The sequence below is a fragment of the Hylobates moloch genome, unplaced genomic scaffold (assembly GCF_009828535.3).
Source record: "Hylobates moloch isolate HMO894 unplaced genomic scaffold, HMol_V3 SCAFFOLD_13, whole genome shotgun sequence".
Taxonomy (NCBI): domain Eukaryota; kingdom Metazoa; phylum Chordata; class Mammalia; order Primates; family Hylobatidae; genus Hylobates; species Hylobates moloch.
This window is the reverse complement of record NW_026652288.1, coordinates 93,787,954-93,803,228: the sequence shown is the minus strand read 5'-3', so window position 1 is coordinate 93,803,228 and position 15,275 is coordinate 93,787,954. Positions and strand designations below refer to the sequence as shown.

Here is a 15,275-nt window from a genome sequence, read left to right as displayed (position 1 = left end):
TGATACAACACGAATTATGCAAGCTTTGAAAAGAATTTAGATTAGGTCATTGAAAGGCCAATAACAAAGGAAATTAAAAGGATAGAAACATTCTAACTAGGCAAGTAGTATAAGATTCGTCGTTTAAAAAGATCATGGGCCGGGCGCGGTGGTTCACGCCTGTAATCCCAGCACTTTGGAAGGCCGAGGCGGGCGGATCACGGGGTCAGGAGATCTAGACCATCCTGGCCAACATGGTGAAACCCCCATCTCTACTAAAATACAAAAAATTAGACGGGTCTGGTGGCGCGTGCCTGTAGTCCCAGCCACTCAGGAGGCAGAGGCAGAAAACTGCTTGAACCCGGGAGGCAGAGGTTGCAGTGAGCCGAGATTGCGCCACTGCACTCCAGCCTGGATGACAGTGAGACTCTGTCTCAAAAAATAAAAAATAAAGGCAGGCACGGTGGCTCACGCTTGTAATTCCAGCACTTTGGGAGGCCAAGTCGGGCAGTTCACCTGAAGTCAGGAGTTCGAGACCACCCTGGCCAACATGGTGAAACCTCATCTCTACTATAAATAGAAAAACCAGCCAGATGTGGTGGCAAGCACCTGTAGTCCCGGCTAGTGGAGAGGCTAAGGCAGGAGAATTGCTTGAACCTGTGAGTTGGAGGCTGCAGTGACCTGAGATCACAACTGCACTCCAGCCTGGGCAACAGAGTGAGACTCTTTCAAATAAAGAAATAAATGAAATAAAATATAAAAAAAGCAGACACTCCCACGGAGGGACAAAAGAGTAAGGATGGAAGAATAAGGACAGAAGAGAAGTAATCTTAAAACTGACAGCCGGTCGGGGGCAGTGGCTCACGCCTGTAATCCCAGCATTTTGGGAGGCTGAGGCAGGCGGATCACCTGAGATTGGGAGTTTGAGACCAGCCTGACCAACATGGAGAAACCCCACCTCTACTAAAAATATACAAAAATTAGCCAGGCATGGTTGCGCATGCCTATAATCCCAGCTACTCAGGAGGCTGAGGCAGGAGAATTGCTTGAACCCGGGAGGCGGAGGTTGCGGTAGCTGAGATCCTGCCATTGCACTCCAGCCTGGGCAACATGAGTGAAACTCCATCTCAAAAAAAAAAAAAAAGAAAAAGAAAAAGCTGACAGAGGCCAGAAGGGACCATCATCTAGAGCCAAATCCACAGGTCAGATAGCTTGGGTTTTCATCCAGACTCTGATACTTATTACCTGGCCAGAATTTGTTAACTTTCCCTACTCAATCAAGTCCCCCAAATATATTGTTGCTTACATAATGGATAGTGCCTAACCTGAAAATCTGGGATTCATCCTATATTCCTTCTCCATCCACACACTACATCTAATCAGACACCAGGTCCTACTGGTATTTGGATCAAAATCAAGTCCTATTGATCTTATCTTTTAAAAAATAACTATTCTACCCTTCCCTATGTCCCCATTTCAACTGCCTTAGTTCAAGCATTCATTTTCTTGCCTGCTCTCCTGTCCTCCAGGGTTAGCTTTCTCACCCAGATAGCTGATCGTGTCACTTTTCTGCTCTCATTCAATGGGCCCCGTTGAAAGACACTGTCAAATTCTTAGCACAACAAAGCTCTTGTAAACCTGGTCTGAGCCTGAATTTTCCAGCTGTATCTCCTACCACCCTTTTCCCTGGCCCCTATACATTTAGCCAAACCAAATTATCGGTAAGTTTCTGAAAACAGCTTTTCCTCCTTCTTGCCTTTGCTACTCCCTTAGCTATATTCTGCCCTCTTCCTCTGTACAAACTTATCTTCCTCTAAGCATATAAGCTTCCTCAAAGTCCCCCCTGATTGCCCCAGGCACTTAGGCCCCATCTCAGTGATACCAGGGTACCTTATTCACACCCTGGTAAGAATCAATCACAATTGTTTTCATCATTTCATTAAACTTTTTGAGCACAGGATTTTTTTTCTGTATTTGCATCCCGATAAATTAGACTAATGTCTGATGCAGAGTAAGGCTCCATTGCTATTCACTGATGAATGAAGAACTAAAGGTGAAAGGTTAAAAGCCACTATGAAACTGTCTTATTCTAAAGCACAATCACCTAAATCACAATTTGGGAGAGAATTATTCTTTTTAGTTTACAAATCACCTTTTATTTTAACATCACCACCACTGGAAATCAGGTAAGGCAACTACTATATCCACATTATATAACAGAAGCTCATCACATCACACATGCTAACTTGAAGATTATGGCAGGAACCATAAAGGGGTTCAACAGGGCTTCTTTAGTCCTGTTTCAACCTTTTTATACAGGCTGCCAAGATGACTCAATCCAAAATTGCTGATGTCTCATGCCTGTAATCCCAGCTACCTGAGAGGCTGATGTGGGAGGATCACTTAAGCCTAGAAGTTCAAAGCTGCAGTGAGCCAGGATCATGCCACTGCACTCCAGCCTGGGCCACAAAGTGAGACTTCGTCTCTAAAAAAATTAAGTAATAAAATAACTGGGCCAGGTGTGGCTCACACCTGTAATCCCAGCACTTTGGGAGGCCGAGGCAGGTGGATCACAAGGTCAGATCGAGACCATCCTGGCCAACATGGTGAAACCCCGTCTCTACTAAAAATACAAAAATTAGCAGGGCATGGTAGTGCATGCCTGTGCTCCCAGCTACTCAGGAGGCTGAGGCAGGACAGTCTCTTGGACCCCCGACGCCAAGGCTGCAGTGAGCAAGACTCTGTCTCAAAATAAATAAATAAATAAATGAATAGCCAGGCACACTGGCTCATGCCTGTTATCCCAACACTTTGGGAGGCTGAGGCGGAAGGATCCCTTGAGGTCAAGAGATTGAGACCAGCATGGGCAACACAGCAAAACCCCCACCTCTACAAAAATAAAAGTAGGCCAGCTGTGGTGGCTCATGCCTATAAGTCCTAGTTACTACTTGGGAGGCTGAGTCAGGAGGATCACTTGAGTCGAGGAGTTTGAGGCTACAGTGAGCTATGACTGTGCCACTGCACTCCAGACTGAGTGATAAGAGACCATTTCTAAAAAAAAAGCAACAACAAAAAAAACCAGAAGTGGTGGTACACACCTGTAGCCCTATCTTACCTACTTGGGAGGCTGAGGGTCCAGACTTCTTGAATCCACTTTCTACAGGACATCCTAGAAGTAGATGTTAACATGATCAAATTCCTCATAGCACCTCCCAACAGCAACAGAGGGTTGCGGGAGGTAAAGATGTCCCTTTCATTCAGTAGCACAGAAGTCAAGTTAGAAAAGTATGAGGCTGCCCACTTTTGGACATCCTTAGCCCAAGGTCAGGAGACGATAGGCTTGAAGAGGGTGTATTGGTGGTGGAGGGCGAGTGTGGGGGGTTATTTACAGGATCCACAAGCCCCCTGAAGTTATTTGGAAGAGTTTGTGTAAATATTTGTATATTTGCGTCTCCTAGGAAGAAGATCCACTGGCTGGGCATGGTGGCTCACACCTGTAATCCCAGCACTTTGGGAGGCTGAGGCAGGTGGATCATCTGAGGTCAGGAGTTTGAGACCATCCTGGCCAACATGGTGAAACCCCGTCTATTAAAAATACAAAAATTGGCCAGGTGCAGTGGCTCACGCCTATAATCCTAGCACTTTGGGAAGCTGAGGCGGGTGGATCACGAGGTCAGGAAATCGAGACCATCCTGGCTAACATGGTGAAACCCCGTCTCTAATAAAAATAGGAAAAATTAGCTGGGCATGGTGGCGGGAGGCTGAGGCAGGAGAATGGTGTGAACCCGGGAGGCGGAGCTTGCAGTGAGCCGAGATCACACCACTGCACTCCAGCCTGGATGACAGAGCAAAACTCCATTAAAAAAAAAAAAAACACAATAACAAAAATTAGCCAGGCGTGGTGGCGGGCACCTGCAGTCCCAGCTACTTGGGAGGCTGAGGCAGGCGTTGCAGTGAGCCGAGACTGCCTCACTGCACTCCAGCCTGGGGGACATAGCGAGATTCTGTCTCAAAAAAAACAAAACAAAACAAAAAGAAGATCCATTACATTTATTGGCTTCTCAAGGGTTCTAAGAAAATGCAAACAAATGATTAGAAAGGAGGGGCTTAGTTTTTTCCACCCAGGGGAGGGAAGGGACTCAGTTCTTTCCATCCACGGCAGTGCTGCTAACCTAGACTCAGAGTTGCTCCAAACAATGCCCTCTCACTTCCACTCCTTACCCTAGTTTAGACTCCAGCCATGACACCCCAGAAAACGGACACAGAGAGACCTTGGGGATAAAGGTCTTTATTGAACAACCTTATCTCACTCAGTAACAAAAGAGCAGGAGGCAACAATTCTCCCAGAAGTCTGCAGCCGTGTCCACCCTTGGCAGCAAGATGCATGGCCCGCTGATACATCAGCTGCAGTTCAGAGCCCCTGGTGGTCACTTAGAGATCATAATTGGGGTTCTTCCGAAGGATAACAAAACCTTCCAGAATGGGGGTAACAGGAAGAAACTCCTCAGTGGCCAATTCTGCCCGTTCCCCGTGGGCCAACAACACTGGGGTTGTATGTGTCTGGAACCCTGTGATAGTCTTTGGCTTGCCAGCCTGGCCCACCACATCCACTGCCTGTAGGGTAAGAAAATTGAAAAGAAAGATGGAAAAGTAGCAACAACCCACCGCCCACGCCAGTTTCAGCAAAGCAAGTATATGTACATTCTCCAGTTTGGGAATACAGCCTGAGCCTTCCCCTCTATTCAACCTCTCACCTGGCCCACACGGACAGACACTGGCAATGGCCGCAGCTCCTCATCAAACGTAACCAGCATTCGGGGCTGCATGGCAGCCACCAGCCCATACAATACATAGTGTGATTTGCCTAGAATAACTGAGGGAAGCAGACAGGACAAAAAGTTAAGAGACAAAAGGGCAGGCCGGGCCAGAAACATTGAGAGCCCACCTCAGCGCTGACCCTTTAACCCGTCAGTCATACGACTGAATCCACACTCCTCCCCTCATATACCCTACTACTAACCAGAGATGCCTCCACCTCACTTTGCTTACAGCCCTTAGACTTGAAAATCGCATTTCCCTAGTGACTTAGGAGCAGATGCTGGGCACATCACCCTCAAATCTCTTTGGGCCAGATCAAAAGTGTGGGTGATGAAAGTCTCATGTCACAGGCCCAAAGAACCTCAGGAACCTGGAGTGATACAGAGCTAAATTGGGGTCTTTTTTTTTTTTTGAGACGGAGTCTCACTCTGTCGCCCAGGCTGGAGTGCAGTGGCGCAATCTCAGCTCACTGCAAGCTCCGCCTCCCGGGTTCACGTCATTCTCCTGCCTCAGCCTCTCCGAGTAGCTGGGACTACAGGCGCCCGCCACCACGCCCGGCTAATTTTTTGTATTTTTAGTAGAGACGGGGTTTCACCGTGGTCTCGATCTCCTGACCTCGTGATCCGCCCGCCTTGGCCTCCCAAAGTGCTGGGATTACAAGCGTGAGCCACTGCGCCCGGCCTAAACTGGGGTCTTGAACCTAAATTATCAAAGTGGCCCTGGAAAGGGTGGAGTCAGAGCACTACATGCTATAAAATTTCTGACAGGAACTCACTGTTTCGAACATCCAGGAAAGAGACAAGCACAGTGAGCAGTCCAGCCACAGCCACTTGACTCATAAGCTGCCGGTCACTGTGGTAGGGGCAGAGGGTAAGGGTACCCTTCCCTAAATGTGTCAGGCCCTGAAAAAAACAGAAGGAAGTAGAGGTGAGGAGTTACCACTGAGGAGACATCGCCTAACCCAGCCAAACAGAAATCTCCCACTTGGTCACATCTTTCCTCCTGGGCCAACACTCCATGTTCCTCCTTCCATCACCACAGATACTTCCCCGGCACGCTCTGTGGAGAAGAGTTCTATTCTTTACCTGTGCCAAGCGCACCATGAAGAGGTTGTTTGGGTCCTTGGCATGATATTGAGCTAACTGGCGCAGCATTGCAGCCAGACGGGCATTATTGGTACCTGGAAATGTTAAGCATTACAGAAGTGAATAAAGGGGCTTCAAATCTTCCCCCAATCTGTTTATGATCTTCTTCTGCCTGATACTCACCACTGCCCACCATGCCCATGGCAAAAATGGAGTTATAGGAAACTTCTGGATCAGCATCATGAGAGAATTTGCTTAGGGTATCCAGGATGTTGAGTCGTGGATTTGAAACAGAGATGAGGGCCAGTGCTAAAGGTACAGCCCTCCGGAGTGTAGGCTCCCCATATCTCAGCTGATGATCCAAGAAAATACAACAGTAAGAGGGAACGCAGTAAAAACAAGTTCCATTACAGGAGTGGACTGATGGGTAAAAGGGGGCCTTAACCTCTGTAGAAAAGGCATATAAAGGCCGAGCGCGGTGGCTCACGCCTGTAATCCCAGCACTTTGGGAGGCCGAGGCGGGCGGATCATGAGGCCAGGAGATCGAGACCATCCTGGCTAACACAGTGAAACCCCGTCTCTACTAAAAATACAAAAAATTAGCCGGGCGAGGTGGCGGGCACCTGTAGTCCCAGCTACTTGGGACGCTGAGGCAGGAGAATGGTGTGAACCCCGGGGGGCAGAGCCTGCAGTGAGCTGAAATCGCGCCACTGCACTCCAGCCTGGGCGACAGCAAGACTCCAACTCAAAAAAAAAAAAAAGAAGAAAAGGCACAGCAGGCTGGGCACGGTGGCTCATGCCTATAATCCCAGCACTTTGAGAGGCTGAGGCGGGTGGATCATGAGGTCAAGAGAAAAAAAAAAAAAAAAAAAAAAAAAGAAAAGGCACAGCAGGCTGGGCATGGTGGCTCATGCCCAGCACTTTGAGAGGCTGAGGCGGGTGGATCATGAGGTCAAGAGATCGAGACCATCCTGGCCAACATGGTAAAACCCTGTCTCTACTAAAAATACAAAAATTAGCTGGGCATGGTGGCACGCGCCTGTAGTCCCAGCTATTTGTGAGGCTGAGGCAGGAGAATCGCCTGAACCCGGGAGGCGGAGGTTGCAGTGGGCCGAGACCGTGCCGTTGCACTCTAGAGCAAAACTCTGTTTCAAAAAAAAAAAAAAAGAAAGAAAAGGCACAGCAAAAAGACCACCTCTCCACCAAGAACACCCATCAGAAAAATCTTCCTTGGGGAACCCCAGGCCATCAAAACCAGTATATTCCAATTTTCTTCATGCTATACTCACCAAGTGGCCAAAGGTTCGTAATGCCATCTCTGCACCAATCTCCTCCCCCATAGCAATAAGGGCAATCCCCAGAACAGCCACTCCCTGCAATTGAAGAGACAGCAGAACCCACTAAGCTCAAGGAATAAAGAACAGTCACCCTTGACTCAAGTCCATCTGAGAATAAAAAGCCATCCTGTGGGGAACACCTTTACCCCTTACATACAGAACCCAGTCTCACGCTATTTCAATACATGGCAATACCCAGAGGGGCTCTAAAGCAAAAACCAAACCAAGCTCCCCTATATGCTTATCTCTTCTCACAGCCTCTCTGGAAGTGCCCAGCTGCCCATATAACCTGATGTGCTCCCATGTCAGCAGGGGCTTCCTTCTTGTCCTTGTCCTTCTTTTCCTTCTTGTCTTTGTCTTCCTCCTTCTCTTTGGAGTCAAAGTGTTCGCTACAAATGTGGAGCAGCTGCTGCACCTTCAGCACATTCCCAGAGCCTGCGTCAGGGTGGTGAGGGAGAATGGATAGAAATGACAAGTTACCAAGGAAAAGCTTTGGAAAACAGGAGAAGTCTAAAGAATCTAGAGCAGATCGGAATGAAGGAGAAAGGAGAAACAACCTGAAAATAAGGATCAAGAAAGAAGTGAGGAGTCACTGGGGAAGCACAAAACAGACTCAAAGACACAGACCTGCATATGCACACACATCCACCAGTGTGTTGGCAAAACTGCGGAATGGCTCTGACACAACCTCCAGTGCAGCCAGGATTGCCTCGATGGCCTCACCCTTCCCTACAGGACAGATTCAAGGGGTCAGAGGATACTTGCCTCCATCCAGCACAGCCTGACACATAAACCCTCCCTGTTGTATCCAGTTACAGTCAGCTCTTTGCCCAAATAGAAACATCCCCTCACCCAGGTGGTTGAGACCCAGTCCAAGAGGAAGCCAACGAGCATAAGTATCCTTGAGCTCAGTCTCTGACTTCTCCATGATGGTCTGAAGGATAGTGGAAGTTACATCTCCATTGCAGGACCCCACTGCTATCATTCCACAAGCTAGAGCTGTCACACCTGCCACCTAGAGGTAGGAAAATCAGTATTACACAGAGTAAGTTATTAAAATACTTATTTATGTCTTGATTCAAGATATCCTATTCCTACAGTCCACTGCAAGATATTCTCCATAATAATATTAGTTCATAATATCAAAATAACAATAGTAGCCATTATTCATTGAGTATATACTATACGCCAGCCACTAGGCTAACTGTTTTACGTACTATTGACATTTAACCCTCATGACAGCCCCAGGGTCACAGATCCTGAGGTTATCCCCTGCACTGCTTTCTTTTTTTTTGAGACGGAGTCTCGCTCTACCGCCAGGCTGGAGTGCAGTGGCACGATCTCGGCTCACCGCAACCTCCACCTCCTGGGTTCGAGCGATACTCCTGCCTCAGCCTCCCGAGTAGCTGGGACTACAGGTGCGTGCCACCACGCCCAGCTAATTTTTGTATTTTTAGTAGAGACGGGGTTTCACCATGTTGGCCAGGATGGTCTTGATCTCTTGACCTCATGATCCACCCACCTCGGCCTCCCAAAGTGCTGGGATTACAGGCGTGAGTGCCTGGCTGTTATCCCCTTTTATGGATGAGAAACATATGGCCTAAAGAGATTGAATTACTTGTTCAGGATCACACTGCTTATAAGCAGAGGTGGCAAGATTTGAACTCAAGTCTTTCTGACTCTAACACCTATGCCACTAGCCACCATGCTGTATTTATCCATTACTGACTCTGCACAGGTATGAACATTTAAGGCTGAACAATGACTACAATACTAAGGAGAATCATCAACCCCAGCCTGTGTTAAGTTACACTTCACTCTAGTCCAAGTAGTTTCTCAGAGATTCCAAGGGACAGAACTCAACACTAAAATGTTAACTCTTTTTTTTTTTTTTAAAAGACAGGGTCTCACTCTTATCACCCAGGCTGGAGTGCAGTGGCGCGATCTCAGCTCACTGCAACCTCCACCTCCGCGTTCAAGCAATTCTCCCACCTCAGCTTCCCTAGTAGCTGGGACTACAGGCGAGCACCACCACACCCGGCTAATTTTTCTGTTTATTTTTGGTAGAGATGGGGTTTCATAATCTTGCCCAGGTTGGTCTTGAACTCCTGGGCTCAAGTGATCCGCCCACTGCAGCCTCCCAAAGTGCTGGGATTACAGGCACGAGCCACCGTGCCAGGCCTAAAATGTTAACTCTTTAGCCTTAAAACCACCACAGGCTTAGAATCCCAGATCAAGGGGTTTCACTGAGGTGACGCCCCTCAATACACACAAACAGGCACGTACATGTATGCACACATGCACACACTTACTTCTTTTTCATTATTTATCACAGAAAGTAGGACTCAAAGCACCTTCCCTACTTACTCTATATGCTCAATAGCCTCTACTCACCTCCATGCTGGACTTTGAATCTCCCATCACAGGCAGCAGCAGTGTTAGGACATCTTCACGATTTGAGCCAGCATAGGCCAAGCCTAGCCTGCAAAAGCCACGGAGAGGCGGTCCCCAACACATACCCAAGGATGCAGCAAGAAAAGAACAAAAGGAGGATCGGTCATTCATTCACCATCTCAACAAACATTCACTAAGAGCCAGATACCCAATAGGCACAGTGGTAGCCCTTGGCAATATGGGTGAAAAGGGCCCAGTTCCTGTTCTCCAGAGTATACAGGCTGAGCACTACCAGAAAGACAAGCGAGGAACCTTACCCAAAGATGGAACCAAGTCTCATGGTGTTGCTGTTGTGGAGAACATAGTCTGAGAGCAGTGCCAGAGCAGGGTCACACTCATTCCGGACCCCAGAGTTCACTATGCCACAGGCAAGAAGAGCTCCTGACTACAAAGAGCAAACAGATTCTTCACTCAGGATATTCTACCTTCCTCACCACAAAGGATGCAACATGGGCCTCACTGCAGCACCCTCATTAACTGGAGTTAAAAACTGAGCAGACCTCATCAGTGAAAGACAGGCACTGCTAGGCACTAGAATATGGAAGGGGGAAGTCCCCATGAGCAGGCTGTATGCAGACCAACCTTAATGTAGTCCTCAGAGGAGTACAGGTACTTGTCAATCTGGGTGAGGCCACCATCCACATCCCACAGCAGAATCATCCCAAGAGATGCAGCTGCACTCAACATTCCTATACCAGGGAAGAATCTATTAGTCTTAAAATGGCCCTATCCTGAGGATCCTGTTATTATAAAGAGTTCTCCAAAGAACTGCACGGTGGATCCCTTGTCAGATAACGTATGACTCCAAGAGGACAAAAGAAGTGATCAAAGCAAAACAAAACACAAAGCAGGAACAGAATTATACCGTGGTCCTTGTTCTTGTAAAGCCATTTGTTGCCATCATCTGTTAGCAGCTTGTCTTGGCCAAAAGCTGCATTCACAAAGCCATTCACAAAAGAGGAGGCCAGGTTCATGCGGGCAGAGTCCACCTGAGAGCCACTGCCCCCAAACCCTGCAACAGGAGGGAGAGGAAAAGTAAGGAAAGAAGGTTTCGGGTAGGACAGGAAAGAAACACAGCATGGCAACTGGTCTCTGGTTCTGAGCTAGTCCCTTAGTACCCTCTACCTATACCCCCAAGCAGTGACCTGAAAAAAGGTTCATGGGGATTCTGGGCTCGATCGGACAAGCATGTTGGCCAAGCCATCACTCCCAATACAAGGGGCATAACTACAATCCCCCAAATCCCATACAGAGAGCTAATCCCATACAGAGGGCTACTCACTGTTGTTCTCTAGGTGGGTTTTGTAGATGTCATCAGGCACCTTGGGCTCCATGATGTCCAGCTGAAGAGAAGTCAGAGGGTCACAACTGCTTCCCTAGAACTCCCCCAGCTGTCCCTTCTGCTATCCCACTGAATGGCAATTCTAATCAAGGAGAGTCTAGTCAGAGGTATAGTGAGGGAGGTGAAATGGCAGGTAGAATTATGACGAAAAGGCCTTGATGAAAAAAGGGCAGTCTCACCTCCCGAGCTAAGGCCAAGAAGTTGCTGTTGAGCTGTACATTGGACATGATCTCTGTCAGGTCCTCATACTCCTCGACATCTTCACTCAGCTCCAGGAACACCCCATGCCGGCCTAGCATGAATGCCATCTGTTTCTGTACTACCCTGTGGAGAGAGCCCGTACATCTGCTCACCACTGCCCACTAAGGGCACAGGAAAACCCCTCAAGCCCTAATCAGAAACTACAAGTCCCAGCTCTTTATGCAAATGTCCTATTCATGAGCTTATCTCTTTGCCAGCTTCTTCCCTACATACACATCCTTGCAGGAGGTGAAGATGTCTTCTACCAACTCCATGTCATTGAGCATCAATGCCAATCTCAGAGCTTCAGGGAAGCGGCTAAACTTCCGGAACACACCCAGAGCACAACGCAGTAGGGCTGAGTTCTCAGGCTCAGGCACGTAATTCACACAACTACAAAAGTAAAAGTAACAAAGAATTCAAAAAGTCCCAGGCACTCATTTTCCCCATTGAATTCACTTACCCAAAATAAATAATAAATACCTACTATATACACCAGGCACTGTGCTAGATGTTACAACTACTAAGAAGACACAAAGTCTCTGTCCTCAAAAAACTCACAGACATCAACAGATTAACCACAGCGTGATGCTATGCTTGAGCAAATGCTTTGGGGAAATAGAGGAGGCGCAATTGAGAGAGAGGTGCTGAGGAGGGCATGCCTGCCACCCTTCCCTACCATGTTCACTCACCTGGTGAGATAAAGGCAGACCTTTGCGTATGCATTTTCATCAATGTCCTTCTCCAGCATGTCCACCTGCTCAATTTCCATAAGCAGGTCGCAAGCCTCATGCTCTGCATTATGGGCCATGTTATAGGGGACGATTTCCTTCACCAGAGTGAGCAGAGGTTCCCGCTGGACCTTCTCTGCGTCATCCAGCTCCTGCCACTCCTTAGCCACTTCTCCTGCCAGATGCCTACAGATAGGCCCAGACGATTAAGAGAGCACAGCTTCAGGGGAAGCACTTCTCTGTGGGTCAAGGAATCCAGTGTCTGGGAAATTCAATACACTGATGCTCCAAGACAGATTGTACTCCACAAGAGAATTCTGAATTATCTCAGAGCCTCAGAGCCCCCTTCAGATTCCCAAGAAGAAAGATCTTACCTGACATACTCATGACCCCATGATGCCAATTCCTCCTGGGAGCCCACTAGCCGATACTTGAGGCACTCGCGCTCCCCACTCATGGTCATGGCCAAAACGGAGATGATGTCAGCAGCAAAACGCTACAAAGAAAAAGAGTCCTTTAAAGTCAAACCCAACAGTCCAGCATAAAGGGAGCGTGCATTGTGGAATCAAGATCATTGTCTCTGAAATTGAACTAACTATATACCAATCTCTGTACTAGAAATTTAACATGTTATCTAAGCTAAACCTCACAAAAACCAAGGTTGGTGTTATTGCTATCTCCCTTTTTTTTTTTTTTTGAGACGCAGTTTCGCTGTTGCCGCCCAGGCTGGAGTGCGATGGTGCACTCTCGGCTCACTGCAACCTCTGCCTCCGGGGTTCAAGCGATTCTCCTGCCTCAGCTTCCTAAGTAGCTGGGATTACAGGCGCCCACCATCACACCCAGTTAATTTTTTTTTTTTTTTTTTTTTTTATTTTTTTAGTAGAGATGGGGTTTCACCATGTTGGCCAGGCTGGTCTCAAACTCCTGACCTCAGGTGATCCACCCCTCAGCCTCTCAAAGTGCTAGGGTTACAGGCGTAACAGCCACCACACCCAGCCACTATCTTCCTTTTAAACTAACACAGCTGAAGGGTGACAAACAAGGGATGAAGTGGAGAAAAATGGAGGCCCACAATTTTACTTTAATTGCAATTATAAACTATTAAAAGCTTTTAAGCAGAAAAGACCCATAACCAAGAAAGATCACGATAGCTGCTACATGAGAGACAGACTGTGTAGGAACAAAGGACAAAAGCAACAACATCATTTAAGAGGTGCTGCAATAGCCCATGCAAAAACTGAACATTTCCAGGATTAGGGTTGTACCAGCAGGCAGAGAAGTGACTGAATGTGGAACATATTTTAGAGATAAATGAATGTATATGGGATAGAAGAAAAGAGAAAAATCAAGGTTAAACATAAGTTAAAAGTAGACCATGCTAATGAAACCCCAAAGTCCAATACACATGACAGAAACAGTATCTTCTGAGAAGTTGACCTTCCTTTCAGCTCTTTTGTGGATATTTTGACTGTGATGAACTCTCCTCAAATAGATCAGGGCTTAGGTCTATCAGGCTTCCTGTGACTCACAATGAGCACCCTCCATGGTCTGGGTAAAAAGGAATTCCTAAACTAGGCCTCCACCAGATTTGAAACAGTTTTACCTTATTCTCCCCAGGGGCCATGTTCTCATAGATTTCCTTCAGTTTGCCATAGTGTGGACGCAGAAATTTGAGAGGCTTGGGCACTGAAGTCATGGAAGTTGTAGAAGAACGAATCTGCCTTCGCAATTCCTCCAGCGCTGGTCGATACAGGGATGTGTCCTTCTCCTGATCAAGAGAAGACAGGGCTCAGACAAAAAGGAGTCACACCCCTTCAAGTCATAATACAGAGATATTTAACTTAACAACTCCTCCAAGGAAATGCTGTGTCTTATTCATTCATCTGTGATTCCTCAACTCCCTGCACCCTGCCTGGCACAAAAACAAATGATCCAAGTTAAGAGGTAAGAACTCTGCTTCTCCCACAAGAGAAAGCTGCAAAACTGTACAAATACCCTTTGTAACTCTCCTGCCTCCCAACATCATCATAACACTGACCCTAAAATACAGTCCACCGCACGTAGCAGTTGCCTCAAAAAAGAATAAAACAAGTGGGAAAGATCCAAACATGCACCGAATCATGTTAACATCGTAACTCACCCCTAGTCGTTCCACGAGCATCTCCAGTTCATCTTGAAGCTGTTTATCCTCTTCAGACTGGAGGGTTGGGAGAAGCAGCTCATGAAGAGAAGGAATCCCAAAGACGTCCTCCTCCCACTTACCCGGGGCAGGTGAAGAATAAGCCTGCCTCCTTAGGAGGGACCAGGTGGATAAGGAAACCGAGTGGGAATGGGAAGCCCTGGTGGGAAATCAGCCTGGGTTCTGAACCAGGCTCTACTTGAATGCCACTCTAGGAAACGGAGGTGACAATGACCCGCCCGAGTCCACCTCACGCGGCGGTGGTGAGGGTTGATGGGGACGGCGGAGGTGACAGCGCGGAACGGAGAATGAGGAGCAGAGAGGCAACGTGCCGGGAGTCCCGAGGGTCGCCCCAACAGCCCTCTCCCTGGCCCGGTGGGGTCGTTGGGTGTCGGGCCTGAGGCCTGCGGAGCCGCCGTGACTCAGCCCCGCGGCCTCTTCCGCCGACTCTCGGGGTCGCGCCTCACCAGTTCCTGTTCTTTGTCCTTGTCCCCGGCATCCCGCCGCTCCTTGCTGCTCGGCTTCTCGTCCGTGCCGCCGGGGGCCGCCGCTAGAGACTGCTGGGGCTGCACTGGCGCCTTGTCTCGGCTTCCCTCCTCCATCTCCGCCGCCACTGCCGGCCCGCTGCGCGCGCACCCGCTCGCACCGCCCTTTTTCCCAGACCGCCTCGCGCGCGTCGGCCGCGGCGCCCCTCCTCCTCCAAAGCCCGCCTGCGACCGGAAACGCCTGGACGAGCCGGGGCGCTCGGCGACCCACCCACCCCCCACGGCCCGAGAGCCCCGCTTTCGGACCCCGCCCCCGGAGGCAGGCGGAGACTACAATTCCCAGCCTCCCCTGGCCCCCGACCTCTTTGGAGTTTCCTGCAACCCGCGGGACTTGGCCGTGTGGAGTTTGGGTACGCTCACTGCTGTAGATGGGCGGTCTGCGACCGGAGATAGCGAGTTTTCCTCGGCCACAGGTTTTTCTCATAACGATGTAAATAGAACCCACAGTGACACTCCAGTTGACAAATCTAGTTTGCCTGTCGCGCTTCAGCCTGGGCAACAGAGCAAGACTCAGTCTCAAAAAAAAAAAAAGAAAGCAAAAAAAAAGAAAGGATTAAAGTTGTAG

General features: G+C 48.5%; 2 protein-coding genes across 7 annotated transcripts in view; both read right to left on the bottom strand.

Annotated features, from left to right (window-relative positions):
- Positions 1–4,251: 4,251 nt before the first annotated feature.
- PSMD2 (proteasome 26S subunit ubiquitin receptor, non-ATPase 2) lies at positions 4,252–14,918 on the bottom strand. The gene is made up of 21 exons (XM_032171782.2): positions 14,633–14,918; positions 14,127–14,183; positions 13,590–13,754; positions 12,361–12,482; positions 11,948–12,172; positions 11,490–11,648; positions 11,195–11,339; positions 10,956–11,016; positions 10,539–10,685; positions 10,256–10,362; positions 9,931–10,058; positions 9,614–9,701; positions 8,072–8,234; positions 7,847–7,948; positions 7,509–7,654; positions 7,172–7,255; positions 6,066–6,234; positions 5,883–5,977; positions 5,573–5,699; positions 4,734–4,852; positions 4,252–4,593 (listed from the first exon to the last, which is right to left on the bottom strand). The coding sequence occupies exons 1-21, from the start codon at positions 14,765–14,767 to the stop codon at positions 4,411–4,413; spliced, it is 2,727 nt and encodes a 908-aa protein (XP_032027673.1). The 5' UTR covers positions 14,768–14,918; the 3' UTR covers positions 4,252–4,410.
- Positions 14,919–14,997: 79 nt separating this feature from the next.
- Positions 14,998–15,275, bottom strand: part of ECE2 (endothelin converting enzyme 2) — a 28,397-nt gene continuing 28,119 nt past the window's right edge. For 5 of the 6 annotated variants that reach the window (XR_009209312.1, XR_009209313.1, XR_009209315.1 and 2 more), the window contains one exon: positions 14,998–15,201. The gene's annotated coding sequence lies outside the window, so the exon portion shown is untranslated. Of the gene's footprint in view, positions 15,226–15,275 lie in introns of all 6 variants that reach the window. The other variant, XR_009209314.1, reaches the window with a different exon arrangement.